Below are 16,795 nucleotides of genomic sequence, written 5' to 3'. Positions count from 1 at the left end.
AGCAAATAGACGAGCAGACAGACGTTGAGGAATAGAAGTCATCGACACAAAGGTGGAATTGAAACCCATAACCAGACATTTAAGAAGCTATAGAAGAAGTATAGAGAGTGAAAAGAATAGGCCCAAGAACGGAACCCAGCGAACACCACGAGGAGGTGAGTAGGAACAAGAAGAGGAACCTTTCCAAGAAAAAGTGAAAGAATGATTAGAAAGATCCGAGTTAAACCAAGTAAGAACTTTACTAGAAAATCCCAAAGAAGTGAGAGTGGTGATACAGTGGAGTGATCGACTTTATCGAAGGCAGCACTCAAGTCTAAAAAAGCAGGAAGAGAGCTTAAGATGGTGAGCATGAAGAAGAATTGGAGACAGTTAAAAGAGCAGTTTTGGTCAATAAACCTGACAGAAATCCAGATGATTACCGGAATTGAGATAGAAAAAAAGTTGAGAGTGAAGTAGCCTTTCAAGACGTTTGGACACATTGGGCAAAAGAGAAGTAGGACGAAAATCTGCTCTGTTGGAATAATTAAGAGAGAGCTCTTTTTAGTAAAGGAATAACAGGCACACTTTTGAACATAGAAGGAAAGATCCTGGATGACAAAGTAAGATTCATGAAAATAGTTCAAATGGAAGTCTGTGACATAAAAACAGACTTGATGAAAGAAGCTGATAGCGGGTCAGAGGGAGCAGCAGCAGGATGTGTGCGAGGAATCAAGGAATTAACCTCACTCTCAGAAATTGGAGCAAAGGAAGAAAGGGAAGCAGAAGGAGCAGCAGGGACCACTACTAGACAACGCGGAAGAAGGCCGACCAATGGAAAATTATTACTCAAAGAAAGTCGCATTGTATGTATTTTTGAAAGAAAGAATTTAGCAAAATCTTCAGCAGCAAGAGTCAAAGTAGAAAGGGGCCTGGGGAGGTGGTGCAAGAAAATTGGTGATGGTAGAAAAAAGACGTCTAGGAGAATTAACTTGAGCTTGAGTGAGGGATTGGAAATAAGTAGCCTTGGCCTGTTGTAAAGCTGAAGAAAAATATGTTAGCAGTGAAGAGTAGATCTGATAGTTAGAAGTAGAACCACATTTTAGTTTTGCAAAGTTGGGGTCTAGGGATTTTTGAGGTAGAGGAAAACCAGGGGCGAGGCGGTCTACCCCTAGAGGTAACTTGATGAAGAGTTAGCAAGCGATCGAGAGCAGAGAAAATAGTGGTATGAAGTCTGGTAAAACACTGTCAATGTTAGATGAAGACTGCAGCTCGACATCCGAAAAGGGGGAAAAATAGTGCCAGCAAGAGCAGAGGTACCCAAATTACAGAGATCAGAGGGGGCAAAGAAGAAGAAGCAGAGAAACTAGAGTTCCAACGGGAAATAAGGAATGATGAAGAATCCAGATCAGAGGGGGGCAAAGAAGAAGAAGCAGAGAAACTAGAGTTCCAACGGGAAATAAGGAATGATGAAGAATCCAGATCAGAGGGGGGCAAAGAAGAAGAAGCAGAGAAACTAGAGTTCCAACGGGAAATAAGGAATGATGAAGAATCCAGATCAGAAGGGGCACAGAAGAAAAAACAGAGAAACTAGAGTTCCAACAGGAAATAAGGAATGATGAAGAATCCAGATCAGATTGGGACCACGAAGAAGAAGCAGATAAACTGGAGTTCCAACAGGAAATAAGGAATGATGAAGAATCCAGATCAGAGAGGGACAAAGAAGAAGCAGAGAAACTAGAGTTCCAACGGGAAATAAGGAATGATGAAGAATCCAGATCAGAGGGGGCCAATAAGAAGAAGCAGAGAAACTAGAGTTCCAACAGGAAATAAGGAATGATGAAGAATCCAGATCAGAGAGGGACAAAGAAGAAGCAGAGAAACTAGAGTTCCAACGGGAAATAAGGAATGATGAAGAATCCAGATCAGAGGGGGGCCAATAAGAAGAAGCAGAGAAACTAGAGTTCCAACGGGAAATAAGGAATGATGAAGAATCCAGATCAGAAGGGGCACAGAAGAAAAAACAGAGAAACTAGAGTTCCAACAGGAAATAAGGAATGATGAAGAATCCAGATCAGATTGGGACCACGAAGAAGAAGCAGATAAACTGGAGTTCCAACAGGAAATAAGGAATGATGAAGAATCCAGATCAGACGGGGGCCAAGAAGAAGAAGCAGAGAAACTAGAGTTCCAACAGGAAATAAGGAATGATGAAGAATCCAGATCAGATTGGGACCAAGAAGTAGAAGCAGAGAAACTGGAGTTCCAACAGGAAATAAGGAATGATGAAGAATCCAGATCAGAGGTGGGGCAAGAAGAAGAAGCAGAGAAACTAGAGTTCCAATGGGAAATAAGGAATGATGAAGAATCCAGATCAGAGGGGGCCAATAAGAAGAAGCAGAGAAACTAGAGTTCCAACAGGAAATAAGGAATGATGAAGAATCCAGATCAGAGAGGGACAAAGAAGAAGCAGAGAAACTAGAGTTCCAACGGGAAATAAGGAATGATGAAGAATCCAGATCAGAGGGGGGCCAATAAGAAGAAGCAGAGAAACTAGAGTTCCAACAGGAAATAAGGAATGATGAAGAATCCAGATCAGAGAGGGACAAAGAAGAAGCAGAGAAACTAGAGTTCCAACGGGAAATAAGGAATGATGAAGAATCCAGATCAGAGGGGGGCCAATAAGAAGAAGCAGAGAAACTAGAGTTCCAACGGGAAATAAGGAATGATGAAGAATCCAGATCAGAAGGGGCACAGAAGAAAAAACAGAGAAACTAGAGTTCCAACAGGAAATAAGGAATGATGAAGAATCCAGATCAGATTGGGACCACGAAGAAGAAGCAGATAAACTGGAGTTCCAACAGGAAATAAGGAATGATGAAGAATCCAGATCAGACGGGGGCCAAGAAGAAGAAGCAGAGAAACTAGAGTTCCAACAGGAAATAAGGAATGATGAAGAATCCAGATCAGATTGGGACCAAGAAGTAGAAGCAGAGAAACTGGAGTTCCAACAGGAAATAAGGAATGATGAAGAATCCAGATCAGAGGTGGGGCAAGAAGAAGAAGCAGAGAAACTAGAGTTCCAATGGGAAATAAGGAATGATGAAGAATCCAGATCAGAGGGGGCCAATAAGAAGAAGCAGAGAAACTAGAGTTCCAACAGGAAATAAGGAATGATGAAGAATCCAGATCAGAGAGGGACAAAGAAGAAGCAGAGAAACTAGAGTTCCAACGGGAAATAAGGAATGATGAAGAATCCAGATCAGAGGGGGGCCAATAAGAAGAAGCAGAGAAACTAGAGTTCCAACGGGAAATAAGGAATGATGAAGAATCCAGATCAGAAGGGGCACAGAAGAAAAAACAGAGAAACTAGAGTTCCAACAGGAAATAAGGAATGATGAAGAATCCAGATCAGATTGGGACCACGAAGAAGAAGCAGATAAACTGGAGTTCCAACAGGAAATAAGGAATGATGAAGAATCCAGATCAGACGGGGGCCAAGAAGAAGAAGCAGAGAAACTAGAGTTCCAACAGGAAATAAGGAATGATGAAGAATCCAGATCAGAGGGGGGCAAAGAAGAAGCAGAGAAACTAGAGTTCCGACGGGAAATAAGGAATGATGAAGAATCCAGATCAGAGGGGGGCCAAGAGGAAGAAGCAGAGAAACTAGAGTTCCAACGGGAAATAAGGAATGATGAAGAATCCAGATCAGAGGGGGGCAAAGAAGAAGAAGCAGAGAAACTAGAGTTCCAACGGGAAATAAGGAAGGATGCAGAATCCAGAAAATGATCAGCAGACAGGATATTTAGATCATGAACAAGATCTGTAGACACAGGATCAGAAGAGACAAAAATACGATTGAATGTGTAAGAGGGGAAGAAATAAGTGTAAGGTTATAAATAGAAGTAAGAAAGGGGTAAATGAATATTGAAATCACCAGCAATAATAAAGGAGGAAGCAAGTGGGGAAAGGAAGATAGAAGAGAATCAAGATCCTCATCAAAGGAACTCAGAGTGCCTTTGGGACAGTAAACAGTATTTTTTAATTCTATTTCATTTAATTGTTTGAAGCACACACAGGGTGTGTGTATCCAGCATTTGGGCTGGCTTCCTTCAACAGTAGCGCAGTACTGTGACTTCTGTTCAATGGGATGTGCGCCCATTGGAATTAGTTTGTGGTCAGGTAATGTAATTGTAATTGGCATTTATAGAGCGCACAAACACCAGCAAGGGCAACATGGCGCTAGCGGAACGGAACTAAGCAGACAAAAAAGAGTTGCCCACAGAAAACAGCTAATTAGATTTTGAAAAGATAAGTCTTCAGTGCTCGGGGAGTAGCATTCCAAAGGATAGCAGCGGCCACAGAAAAGGAACGGCCACCCACACGGGCAAGCCTGAAGCAGGGAACAAAAATCCACAAAGTAGAGGCCGAGCACAAGGGACGAGCAAAGATGAAAGGCTGAAATGTATCCTGCAGGAAATCAGGTCCAATCCCATAAAAGACACAATGGACCATGCAGAGGGCCTTGAACCTAATGCACTTAGACACCGGGAGTCAGTGAAGGTTACGCAGGATCTGGGTGGTATGAGAGAAGCGAGGAGCACCTACCACCAAGGTGTTGAGTGACGCAGGTGCTGCTCTGCACTTCCTGGCCCTCCTCCCGCACCCTCCATCCTTGCTTCCCCTCCCTGTGTCCTTCCCTAGTGTCTCCCCGCCTCTCCCCTCGCACCCCTTTCCTTCCTCTTCTCTCCATTCCCTACCTACTCTATGGTGCTCTCTGTCTCTCCTATCTTTTCTAACTGCACCTCTATCGACTATCCTTCTCTCCTCACTAAATCTGGTGGGAAGATGTTTAAATGGGACATCCTGGTCTCCAACCCAGGCCTCCCTATCGTTGACTCCTATACCAGTGCCTCCTCCAGGCAAACCGTCACCGACATCCTTTTTGTCGGTCCCTAGCCAGACCTATGGCCTCTTCATATGGTCTCTGTGCTTTCTCCTTTCTCTTCTTCTCCCATTAATGGTGGCACCCGGTGGGAGGCTCTCCTGGCCCACTTCCCCTCCTCTAAGGTCATTATTAATGTTTACCTGAATGGTATTGTCTTGGTCGAAGTCCCTCAGGCCAACCTTCTACTGTTTGATAGACACTTCCCGCGCCTCCCCCTGCTGTCTCCTCCTTAGCTACCTTGTCCTCTCCTCCTTCCTCTTCTGTCCCCCCTCGGGCTTATTCTACACCACTGCAGGGTGTACCTCTGATTTGTACCCCTCCCCGGAAGTCTTTCAAGGACGGCAACCTTCTCCATATTGCCACTCTCAACTCTCGCTCAGCTGTCAAACACTCCTCTGACATCTACCGCCTCCTGGAAGAACTTGACCTTGATGTCCTTGGTCTTACTGAGACATGGTTCACGGCCAGCTCTGTCACAAGCTTTGACACTCTCCTCCCTGATGGCTTCAAGATCATCTCTGTGCCGAGATCCAATCGTTCCGGAGGGAGTGGAGCCCTGACCTTCCCAGAGTGGATTCCTGCCTCTGTCATTCCTACGCATGCCTACTCCGCTTTTGAATGCCTTGTCTACAGGGTCTCTCTCTCTCCTGGCCATTCCCTTAGTGTGGCTGCCATCTATCGGCCTTCTGGTCAGATCTCCTCCTTCCTCTCTGAGTGAGCGGACCTCTCTTCTTCCCTCCAGGTCTCAACCACTCATTTCCTCCTTCTTGGAGACTTTAACTCTCTCTGACTCTCTATTCTCCCCTCTGGACTGACTCATTCTGCAGGGCACACTCTGGATGTTCTGAACCCTTCAGACCTTCCCCTTTTTATCCCACTCACCACTCCTCTATCCTGGAGTGATCACTTTCTCCTTTCCTCCCAGCTCACCCTCTCTACCCCTCTCTATCCTTCTCTACCCCTCAGGCCAAGCTAACGCCGACGCCAGCACTGCCACCTACCTTCTCGGTTATTTGACCCATGAAGCGTGTGTCAGTTGAGGCTTTCACCGCCACTTTCTCACTCCCATCCTCCTTCGGCCAACTCTCACCCTGACACAGCCCTTTCCACGCTCCACTCTGCTATATCTGATACTCTTGATGTTCTTGCCCCTGTCATGAGGATCTGCTTGAAGCCCAAAGACAAGTGCAACTCCTGGTATGACTCAGACTTTGTTACCCTTAAATGCAAGTGCAGGGTGTCTGAGAGGAAATGGCATGCTTCCAGTACATCCTCTGAGAAACTGCTACAAAGGCAATACCGGCTCTTTGTCCACACCAAGAAGAGAGCCCACATCAAAGCCTGCGTCTCTGCGGCATCTAACAACTTGGCCAAACTCTTTAAAATCTGCAAGGAGCTGGCCAATCTTGCTGCAGTCTCTACCTCTCCTGTCCCCTCCCAGGCCCTCTGCATGGCCCTGGCTTCTCATTTCATCTCTAAAACTCAGGACATCCTGTCCTCTTTCTCTTCCTCTCCCCTTCCTCCCCCCCCCCTACTCCCTGCTCTTCCTCTGGCCCTTCTTTGGCCACCTCTCCTCCCTCCTTCTCTGCCTTTCTCCTGTTCTCCCCAGACAAGGTTTCTAGACAAGTCCAATCTATGAAAGTCTCATCAAAACAGGTTCACCCCTGTTAATCCAAAACAAACAAGGACCACATTCACACTCTGGCTCCTGCTCTGGCTGGTTTCTGCCACCACTCCTTCGCCACTGGAGTCTTCCCTTCCCCTCTGAAGGACTCCCTTGTGCATCCTCTTCTTAAGAAACCCTCTGCCGACCCGTCCTGCCCGGCTAACTATCGCCCAATCTCTATCACTCCTTTCCTGGGCAATCTCCTGGAAAAATTGGCCATCTCCGAGCTTAATCCTCACACTGAATCTGTTGGTTGTCTTCATGACCACCAGTCTGGCTTCAGAGCTGCCAGAAGCACAGAAACTGCTCACCTAAACATCCGCGAAGACCTGCTCTCCAACCTCGATGGAGCAGGCATTATTGACATTACCAATACCATCCTCCCCAGTCCCACACATTCGCCAGTATATAGAGCAGGCATTATTGACATTACCAATACCATCCTCCCGCTCCCACACATTATCCAGTACATAGAGCAATCATTATTGACATTACCAATACCACCTCCCCCTCCCACACATTCTCCAGGATATAACACAGGCATTATTGACATTACCAATACCATCCTCCCTCCCACACATTCTCCAGTGTATAGAGCAGGCATTATTGACATTACCAATACCATCCTCACCCTCCTACACATTCTCCAGTATATAGAGCAGACATTATTGACATTACCAATACCATCCTCCCTCCCACACATTATCCAGTGTATAGAGCAGGCATTATTGACATTACCAATACCATCCTCACCCTCCCACACATTCTCCAGTGTATAGAGCAGGCATTATTGACATTACCAATACCATCCTCACCCTCCCACACATTCCCCAGTATATAGAGCAGGCATTATTAACATTACCAATACCATCCTCCCTCCCACACATTCTCTAGTGTATAGAGCAGGCATTATTGACATTACCAATACCATCCTCACCCTCCCACACATTCTCCAGTATATAGAGCAGACATTATTGACATTACCAATACCATCCTCCCTCCCACACATTCTCCAGTGTATAGAGCAGGCATTATTGCCATTACCAATACCATCCTCACCCTCCCACACATTCTCCAGTATATAGAGCAGACATTATTGACATTACCTATACCATCCTCCCTCCCACACATTCTCCAGTGTATAGAGCAGGCATTATTGACATTACCAATACCATCCTCACCCTCCCACACATTCTCCAGTATATAGAGCAGACATTATTGACATTACCAATACCATCCTCACCCTCCCACACATTCTCCAGTATATAGAACAGACATTATTGACATTACCAATACCATCCTCCCTCCCACACATTCTCCAGTGTATAGAGCAGGCATTATTGACATTACCAATACCATCCTCCCCCCTCCCACACATTCTCCAGTATATAGCGCAGGCATTATTGACATTACCAATACCATCCTCACCCTCCCACACATTCCCCAGTATATAGAGCAGGCATTATTGACATTACCAATACCATCCTCCCTCCCACACATTCTCCAGTGTATAGAGCAGGCATTATTGACATTACCAATACCATCCTCACCCTCCCACACATTCTCCAGTATATAGAGCAGACATTATTGACATTACCAATACCATCCTCCCTCCCACACATTCTCCAGTGTATAGAGCAGGCATTATTGACAGTACCAATACCAACCTTACCCTCCCACACATTCTCCAGTATATAGAGCAGACATTATTGACATTACCAATACCATCCTCCCTCCCACACATTCTCCAGTGTATAGAGCAGGCATTATTGACATTACCAATACCATCCTCACCCTCCCACACATTCTCCAGTATATAGAGCAGACATTATTGACATTACCAATACCATCCTCACCCTCCCACACATTCTCCAGTATATAGAGCAGACATTATTGACATTACCAATACCATCCTCACCCTCCCACACATTCCCCAGTATATAGAGCAGGCATTATTGACATTACCAATACCATCCTCCCTCCCACACATTCTCCAGTGTATAGAGCAGGCATTATTGACATTACCAATACCATCCTCACCCTCCCACACATTCTCCAGTATATAGAGCAGACATTATTGACATTACCAATACCATCCTCCCTCCCACACATTCTCCAGTGTATAGAGCAGGCATTATTGACAGTACCAATACCAACCTTACCCTCCCACACATTCTCCAGTATATAGAGCAGACATTATTGACATTACCAATACCATCCTCCCTCCCACACATTCTCCAGTGTATAGAGCAGGCATTATTGACATTACCAATACCATCCTCACCCTCCCACACATTCTCCAGTATATAGAGCAGACATTATTGACATTACCAATACCATCCTCACCCTCCCACACATTCTCCAGTATATAGAGCAGACATTATTGACATTACCAATACCATCCTCCCTCCCACACATTCTCCAGTGTATATAGCAGGCATTATTGACATTACCAATACCATCCTCACCCTCCCACACATTCCCCAGTATATAGAGCAGGCATTATTAACATTACCAATACCATCCTCCCTCCCACACATTCTCCAGTGTATAGAGCAGGCATTATTGACATTACCAATACCATCCTCACCCTCCCACACATTCCCCAGTATATAGAGCAGGCATTATTAACATTACCAATACCATCCTCCCTCCCACACATTCTCCAGTGTATAGAGCAGGCATTATTGACATTACCAATACTATCCTCACCCTCCCACACATTCTCCAGTATATAGAGCAGACATTATTGACATTACCAATACCATCCTCCCTCCCACACATTCTCCAGTGTATAGAGCAGGCATTATTGACATTACCAATACCATCCTCACCCTCCCACACACTCTCCAGTATATAGAGCAGACATTATTGACATTACCAATACCATCCTCACCCTCCCACACATTCTCCAGTATATAGAGCAGACATTATTGACATTACCAATACCATCCTTACCCTCCCACACATTCTCCAGTATATAGAGCAGGCATTATTGACATTACCAATACCATCCTCCCTCCCACACATTCTCCAGTGTATAGAGCAGGCATTATTGACATTACCAATACCATCCTCCCTCCCACACATTCTCCAGTGTATAGAGCAGGCATTATTGACATTACCAATACCATCCTCACCCTCCCACACATTCTCCAGTATATAGAGCAGACATTATTGACATTACCAATACCATCCTCCCTCCGACACATTCTCCAGTGTATAGAGCAGGCATTATTGACATTACCAATACCATCCTCCCTCCCACACATTATCCATTATATAGAGCAGGCATTATTGACATTACCAATACCATCCTCCCCCTCCCACACATTCCCCAGTATATAGAGCAGGCATTATTGACATTACCAATACCATCCTCTCCATCCCACACATTATCCAGTATATAGAGTAGGCATTATTGACATTACCAATACCATCCTCCCCCTCCCACACATTATCCAGTATATAGAGTAGGCATTATTGACATTACCAATACCATCCTCCCCCTCCCACACATTCTCCAGTATATAGAGCAGACATTACTGACATTATTTTCCCTTCAGGCAACACAATCTCCATGCATGTTTGTGGTTCCCTGGAAATTCTCCCGCTTAATAAACAGTAACATTATTTCACATGGATAATATAATAGGTCAAATGGGAACGCTGGCATTGAGGACAGTTTTCAATGTGTTACAGTTTGTAATTTGACAGAAGGCTGCATCTCCTCCTGTCCCATCTTTAGCTTTAGAACAATGTAAAGAGGTGCCAAAGCTGGAGAATTCATTGGTAGAGCAGAGCCACTGCTGAACCAGGGGGTCTTGATTTGCTCTCAGAGTCAAACATGAGGTGGCATGGCGTGTGTGTGTGTCTGTGTGTGTGTGTGCATGTGTGTGTGTGTTTCAGTTTCTGTGACTGGGTTAATGTGTTTGAGTGTAATTGCCTATACCTGTATTCCTGCCTCTGCAGCCAACAACACAAAACCTATACCTGCATCCTGTGTACCCACCCCCACAGCATACGACCCTCACTTGTCATCCTGCCTCCTCACCACTATGCTTAACATACATTGTTAATATTATTTATAGAGTAACACTATAGACTAGAAACCGATATGAATGAGGCTTTCCCTACAGATAGTTAAGGGAAATAAGACACAGTGAGGAAAAGTGATTTGCTCAGGATCACATAATGTGTCAAGGGTGGAAGGTGGGATTTTAAGCCCTGGCCTCCTGGTTCCACAGTGTCCAATACAGAAAGCAGGGGAAACTTCATCTTCTCCTATTCCATCTTCAATATTAGAAGACAGAAATTACTTTCTGCAAGGTTGTTTTTCAAGGGCTAAACTAGAATAGTGTTCAATAAATCTGCTTGTCAAAGCACCAATGTTTCTACAAGTGTGAAGCCTAGTAATTGTCTGTATCTTGAGACAAATACATCTGAGAAACAGACACAGATTATAATTATAATGAAAACTTACTATCATTATATTCTTAGTCTGTACAATTGTGTGCACTTTCAAAGCACCAAGTGACATGATAAAGCAACCTGACCACATATGAACGAAGTAGTAATTAAAACATATGTTCATAAAGCAAGTATACATCATTTCATCAGAAAAAAACAGGGGCTCAAGCCAGTCCCACAATCGGGTGCAGTGGCATGCCATCCAGACATAGAGCTCAGCAACAGTCAGCCTGCTGACCCAGCGCTGCAAATGTGCACCTCTGTCTCATTTTCCATACCCATCATCCTCCGCTGACCTTCACTTGCACCACACTCTCAATGCCCCCCTGTTTCTTACGAATCACTTTCAGACCTCTGTTCCCCTTTCGGTCCATAACTTAACTATTAATGCAATCCCCTTCCCTTATCTTGCACGCACCTCCTTGCCCACATCGCTGAGTCAGCAATTCCTTGCGACTCAAACCCTTTAATTTCCCCACACCACCTTTGGTTGCTTTGGCTTACAATTGGACAGTAGACCACCTTCATTTAACAGTCAGCTTCTTACAGATACGACAAGAAGCCCTGGTCACGGTCTTGCTGTTAATTGTGTCTATGGGGTCAGTACTTGGATAATGCAGAGCGCAAGACAGCAAGTGGGCGTGGCTTTTTTTTGTGCTCCCAAGTTGTACTTTTTTAGAAAGTCGGCTATATAACTCACGGAAGCAGAGAGAACTGAAAGGGGAATACACCGTGGACCTAGTGGTGGAGAGGGAGCAAGAGTGGCCTGTTATATTTATGTGCGTTTTCAAATAACGTGTGGTGTGTGTGTGTGTGCGCGCGTGTGTGTGTGTGCATGTGTGTGTGTGTTTCAGTTTCTGTGACTGGGTTAATGTGTTTGAGTGTAATTGTGACGGTGTAACATATACCTGCAAGGATGTGCCTGTGTTCATGCGACTTTGTATCTATATATTTGGATCTGGTGTTGATTTGCATGTTGATTTGCATGTGTGTCTTTTGTTGGTCACACAAGAGAGAAGTACTCTGGACAAGACAATGAAAAACGATCACAGACTTAGGGGGTCATTCAGAGTTGGGTGATAACCTTAAAACCGTCAGTATTTGGCAAAAACTGTTGATTTTACCATCCAGCATATTGAGGGTTTGCTCAAATACCATCGGTTGTATTTCATGGGAATACCAGTGGTGGAATTTTAGGCAGATATTTTTCAGAAAAGCCACTTATTTTTACCTCCATTTTGATGGAGAAGGTAAAAAAATCCAAACTGGCCGCAGATTGTTTAAACCTTCCTTTTTACTGCACAGAACAGAAGCACAGGTGCGTCCCTTCAATAGAGTGCAACATGTTTTCACAAATGGCCATGTTGAGGGGGTCAAGAGGTGGGCATCTCTGATTGCCTCCTCTCACCACTGTAACCATATTATGCATAAAATGGCCAGAATTGACCCTTTGAGTTTAAAGAAAATCAGCAGCAGCGACATGAGCCACTGCTGTACATGGTCCATGCCTCCCTTCACATTGATGCGGACAATGGCTGAGAACAATGTCTAAACACCTTTTTACTTTACCGCCATCGGAGGTGGTATTTCTGAAATAGCACTGGCGGTATTCCAGAAATACCTCCTCTGCTGGTCGCAAACTTGGAGTAAGGCAGATTTTAAAAAATACCACACCGCAGCTGGTAACTTCTTCAGCGGTATTAAAGAATCCACCCAGCTATGAATGGCCCCCTTAGTTTGTAGTCTTCTAATAATCAATACCAGAATATTACATCTTTCTATGTCTGTTTTTCAACTGTGTCCAAATGTAAGTGCCACAAGCAGCCCAACAGCCATTTCTATAACCTCTGTATAAGTAACCCGCATGGGTGCTATTCGGGGTGCTATTAAACTCTTTTTGTATGAACATGCTGATGTTCAAGACATTCACCAGAACATAGTACTGAATCAACCTAGGAGAAAGTCCAATAAGATAGGCGCCCTTACTTCCTTGGCAAGAAAGAGTTGTGATAGGCTGCTGTGCATTGCAACAGACCAGTGGTGTATGGGGAGCAGGGGTGCCAAATTAAAAACCAGGGTCACAGACGCTGTCAATCAAAGTCAGGCATTGACACTGGACGGTATGAACATGCCCCTGGAGCCTAGACACCCCTAGCCCCTCTCACTCACTGTGGAGGCCCAGGTTGGGGGCCATCCTGGCTCATCTCAACATTGCAGAAGTCAAGACGAATGCCTCGGTCCATTTACACAGAATCCGAGCCAGCTTTACAGCTCTTGTTTCCTTTGCGGCTGGCTCCATTCTGAGGGAGTTAGTCTTTTTGAAGCTGTGGCTCATGGGGCAACAGCCTAGCCAGCCTGGGGGGAATTGCCTCTTTGGCCGCCTTGCGAGTCCGCCTCTGGAGCAGGGTAAATTGTGGTTGAAATGTTTAACTGAATGTAAGTTGATTATTCCTAATGGACAATCAGATTGCGACTGGCCTGGTAATTATACCTGGTTTAGTGGCAGCTAGAGGTCCACTCTTGATGATTTCTTCAGCATTGAGGGGTTCGTGAATCATGTTAAAACATGTGTAGTCAGTAGAGTGGCCACGCGACCCTAGTGTTAGAAACCTGCCTAGAACTGAGAACTGGTATTGACATTGTGATGGGGAATGTGGGTAGAAATAAGGGTAGAAACAGAATAAGAAGTACTTAGCAAGGGTGGACCACCGTGGCTGTCCTATTTGGAAAAAATGTCTGTGAATGAAACTGTGGCCTGGATAAAGGAATTTACAGCCGATTCTGTGGCTCGTGGTAGTGTTTTCAATGTAAAAGAGGGACGTAAGGAGGGGAAACATTTGATAGCAAAATACTTAAGGCCAAAACGTGTGGTCAGAAAAGAGATTAGGATGGTGAAGACACAGTGGCTGGAAAGCAGAGCCTGGAAATGGAAATGCAATGTAAGCACTTACTCTACCCATCATGCACCACTGCTACAGACTAGAAGCCCACGCGACCCACGCACGATGACACCCACGCATCCTGCCGCTACTCAGGCTGACACAGACCCTCATCGATTGGCTGCACCAAAGCACACACACTACTGTGTGGATCCGGTCTCAGCAAACGGGAAAGTACTTTTCTCTTGATTGAAACAGGTACATGAAAGGTTGACATTAATACCGTACATATAATCTCATGCGCTCCCCACTGTTCAATAATATCCATGTCCACAAGAGCTTGCAACTCCTGCTCCACTTGTGCCACCAGGTGGAACGTGATTCTCCTGTGCTTCAGGGCTGTGGGCCTCACGGATTCATCGATATGGAGGCGTATGGGTTCCCCCTTGAGCTTGCCCACACCTGCAAAAATGTCAGCATATCATTCAATGACGTGACCAATGTCCCTCAGGTACACTGACATGGCAAAATGAACAATGTCTAGGGCCTCTGAGGCCGCACAGCTTAGCAGTGAATGGGAGCTCACTTCTGTGACAAAGAATTTCGCCTTGATGGCTGTTTATCCGTGGGTGACTGACGCCACAAATGCCCCTTTTAGTGGTAGAGGTGTATCTCCCCCAAAGGTGTATATTCTTGCTTTGGTGTTCTCAAGTGCCGGCGGGCCTGGTAGAGCTTCATAATGTTCCGCTGCTAAAACACATATGGATGCTCCAGTGTCAATTAAAACTGGGGTCGGGGTTTCTCCAATGTTGACCATACATGTTGGCTGCCTACGCTTCCTTGTGCCAAACACTATATTCGATATGAAGAACACTTCTTCCTCTTCCTCCTCTTCCTCTGTGATGTCTAGCTCTTGTAGACCTTGTTCTACAGCTGCCACACTTTTAGACTTCCTTGGGTTACCACTGCCAACCCTCGCTGGGCCCCTGGACGCGGTCACGGGCATCGCTGCTCTTCACACTCTAGCATAGTGTCCCGGTATCCCACACCGGCCACAAACTCTAGTCTTTGCTGGACAATCGCCTGCATGTGGGAGATCATAACCACAGTATTGACATGGGTGTACGACGTCGGCTTCTGAAACCCTTCGGGCTTTTTTTGATTCCAGCGCTGTTTTTGAGAGGCTGATCATCCTATGGCAAAAGCCTCTTCACATTTCCCTGGGCGAACGGCTGCATCCATCCTGGCTCCCCTGCTCTCCGCCAGTTCATATGCATGCCCCATGTCCAAGATTTGCGCAAGTGTTAGGCCTGGTTCACAGAGCACTTGTCTTCTCAGCTTCCCCGAGCTGCACCCTTGAATAAGTTGGTTGTGTACCATGCCTTCCTCATTCTCCCACCTGCATGTGGTGGCCAATTGTCTTAACCTCCCACAGAACTGGCCTAAAGTCTCATCGTCAGCCTGTTTCTCCGCACACATGACGAACCTGTCATAATCCATATTTGCAAGGGGTAGGAAATGGTTTTGTAGGGCAGTTTTAACAGCTGCATATGTTGTCGCCTGCGAGTTCAATGACTCAACGATCCGATGCACTTCCGATCCTGCTGAGTACAGCATGGTTGCCACCTTAGCATCATCCTCTGTTTCTCCGGTGGCCCTAAAAAACATTTCCAGCTTCTTTACCCACAATAGCCATCTGGGACTGAATTTCGACAGGGGCTCCGATAGGTAAAATTCAGCCATGTGCGCCAAAGTGCCTTATTGTCGGCATGGCACTGGAGCTGGGGCAACAGCGGCATACTCCTGATCGCCCATGATGTCAGACCGCTCGAGCACCCCACTTCAGCGTGTGAGGCCGCAAGTCTGTCACCTCCTCACGACGAAGTTCACTCCAGCGATGTGATTGCCCTCTATGCCAAGCCTTGACAGCACCTGTATCTAGGATCTTCGCTGTAGCAGGATCGTGCTATGTCTGAGAACAGCATAACACATTACGGTCAATGAATCACAGCCATAAGGTCTGTGAAAGCTGTGAATGTTCCAAAAATTGTATCATGAAAAACACGAGCAGCGCACGAGCACCCTTTCGGGCCGCAACCGTCGTATAAATAATGTCAAAATGGCGGCCAACCAGCCATGGAGGAATCGTCGCTTCGTGATCGTGTCGGATTCGTTTCCTGTGTTCTGGAAGTCTTTCCAAGAATTCCCCCCACCCCACTTAGTGTCTTCCTCGTCACCAATGTTAGCTTCTAGGATTGCCCCAGGCCGCCCGTAAACTCACACACGTACCTGCATCAATAATACACAGACACGTCTATCCAGTTCATGGTCCCAACGACGAAATGACGACTTCCGGTTCCGTTTTATTTCACCCGCATGCGCGAGCCGGAACGAGGCTTGCGCATGTGTACAAACCTTAAGTACGCTCCGTAACACCCACCCCACACTACACTATTTCTCCACATTTTCACATCCCTGTATTGTTCCTGTTGATTCATCCTTGGACTAGCTAAAACTGTGAAGGAATGTTTAAGACAGAAGTTGCTGCAGTGCTCTGGGCATGAACAAGAAAGCCAGCCACCCCAGAAGTAAAGAGCCACATGGTGCTGGCCACAGCCCAGGAGCTTGCATTACAAAAAAAATTAAAACTTTTTTTGTCTTTGTTTTTTAGAGGTCTCAAGGGAGACCTCAGAGGTTGCAGTTGCGACCTCTGGTGACCCTTAAATGACATCCCTGCACAAGATAACATGGAAAATGTCTCAAGGGGGCACAAACACATTTTTCATACAAAAAATAAATAAAATGTCTTACCTCACCGCAGGACAAAAGTTGCAAGTAAAGGAAAAAGTAGTTCAC

The 16,795-nt window shown here is 45.6% G+C and overlaps 1 protein-coding gene across 1 annotated transcript; it reads left to right on the top strand.

Annotated features, from left to right (window-relative positions):
* Positions 1-1,234: 1,234 nt before the first annotated feature.
* On the top strand, positions 1,235-3,765 carry LOC138579663 (golgin subfamily A member 6-like protein 22). Its single transcript, XM_069649905.1, has 4 exons — positions 1,235-1,543; positions 1,976-2,281; positions 2,718-3,023; positions 3,313-3,765. Exons 1-4 carry the CDS (start codon positions 1,235-1,237, stop codon positions 3,763-3,765), a joined length of 1,374 nt encoding a protein of 457 aa, XP_069506006.1.
* The last annotated feature ends 13,030 nt before the right edge of the window (positions 3,766-16,795 follow it).

The sequence above is a fragment of the Ambystoma mexicanum genome, chromosome 3p (assembly GCF_040938575.1).
Source record: "Ambystoma mexicanum isolate Mex_15411 chromosome 3p, UKY_AmexF1_1, whole genome shotgun sequence".
NCBI classification, from domain to species: domain Eukaryota; kingdom Metazoa; phylum Chordata; class Amphibia; order Caudata; family Ambystomatidae; genus Ambystoma; species Ambystoma mexicanum.
The sequence above is the reverse complement of the archived record's forward strand: the minus strand, read 5'-3'. Positions and strand labels throughout refer to the sequence as shown.

What these genes read in the sequence shown, in the direction of transcription:
- LOC138579663 (XM_069649905.1), top strand. Translation starts at nt 1,235, where the DNA reads ATGAAGACTGCAGCTCGACATCCGAAAAGGGGGAAAAATAGTGCCAGC. An exon ending in ATGAAGAATCCAGATCAGAG is followed by an intron (nt 2,282 to 2,717) that starts GTGGGGCAAGAA and finishes TGAAGAATCCAG; the next exon opens with ATCAGAAGGGGCACAGAAGA. An exon ending in ATGAAGAATCCAGATCAGAG is followed by an intron (nt 3,024 to 3,312) that starts GTGGGGCAAGAA and finishes TGAAGAATCCAG; the next exon opens with ATCAGAAGGGGCACAGAAGA.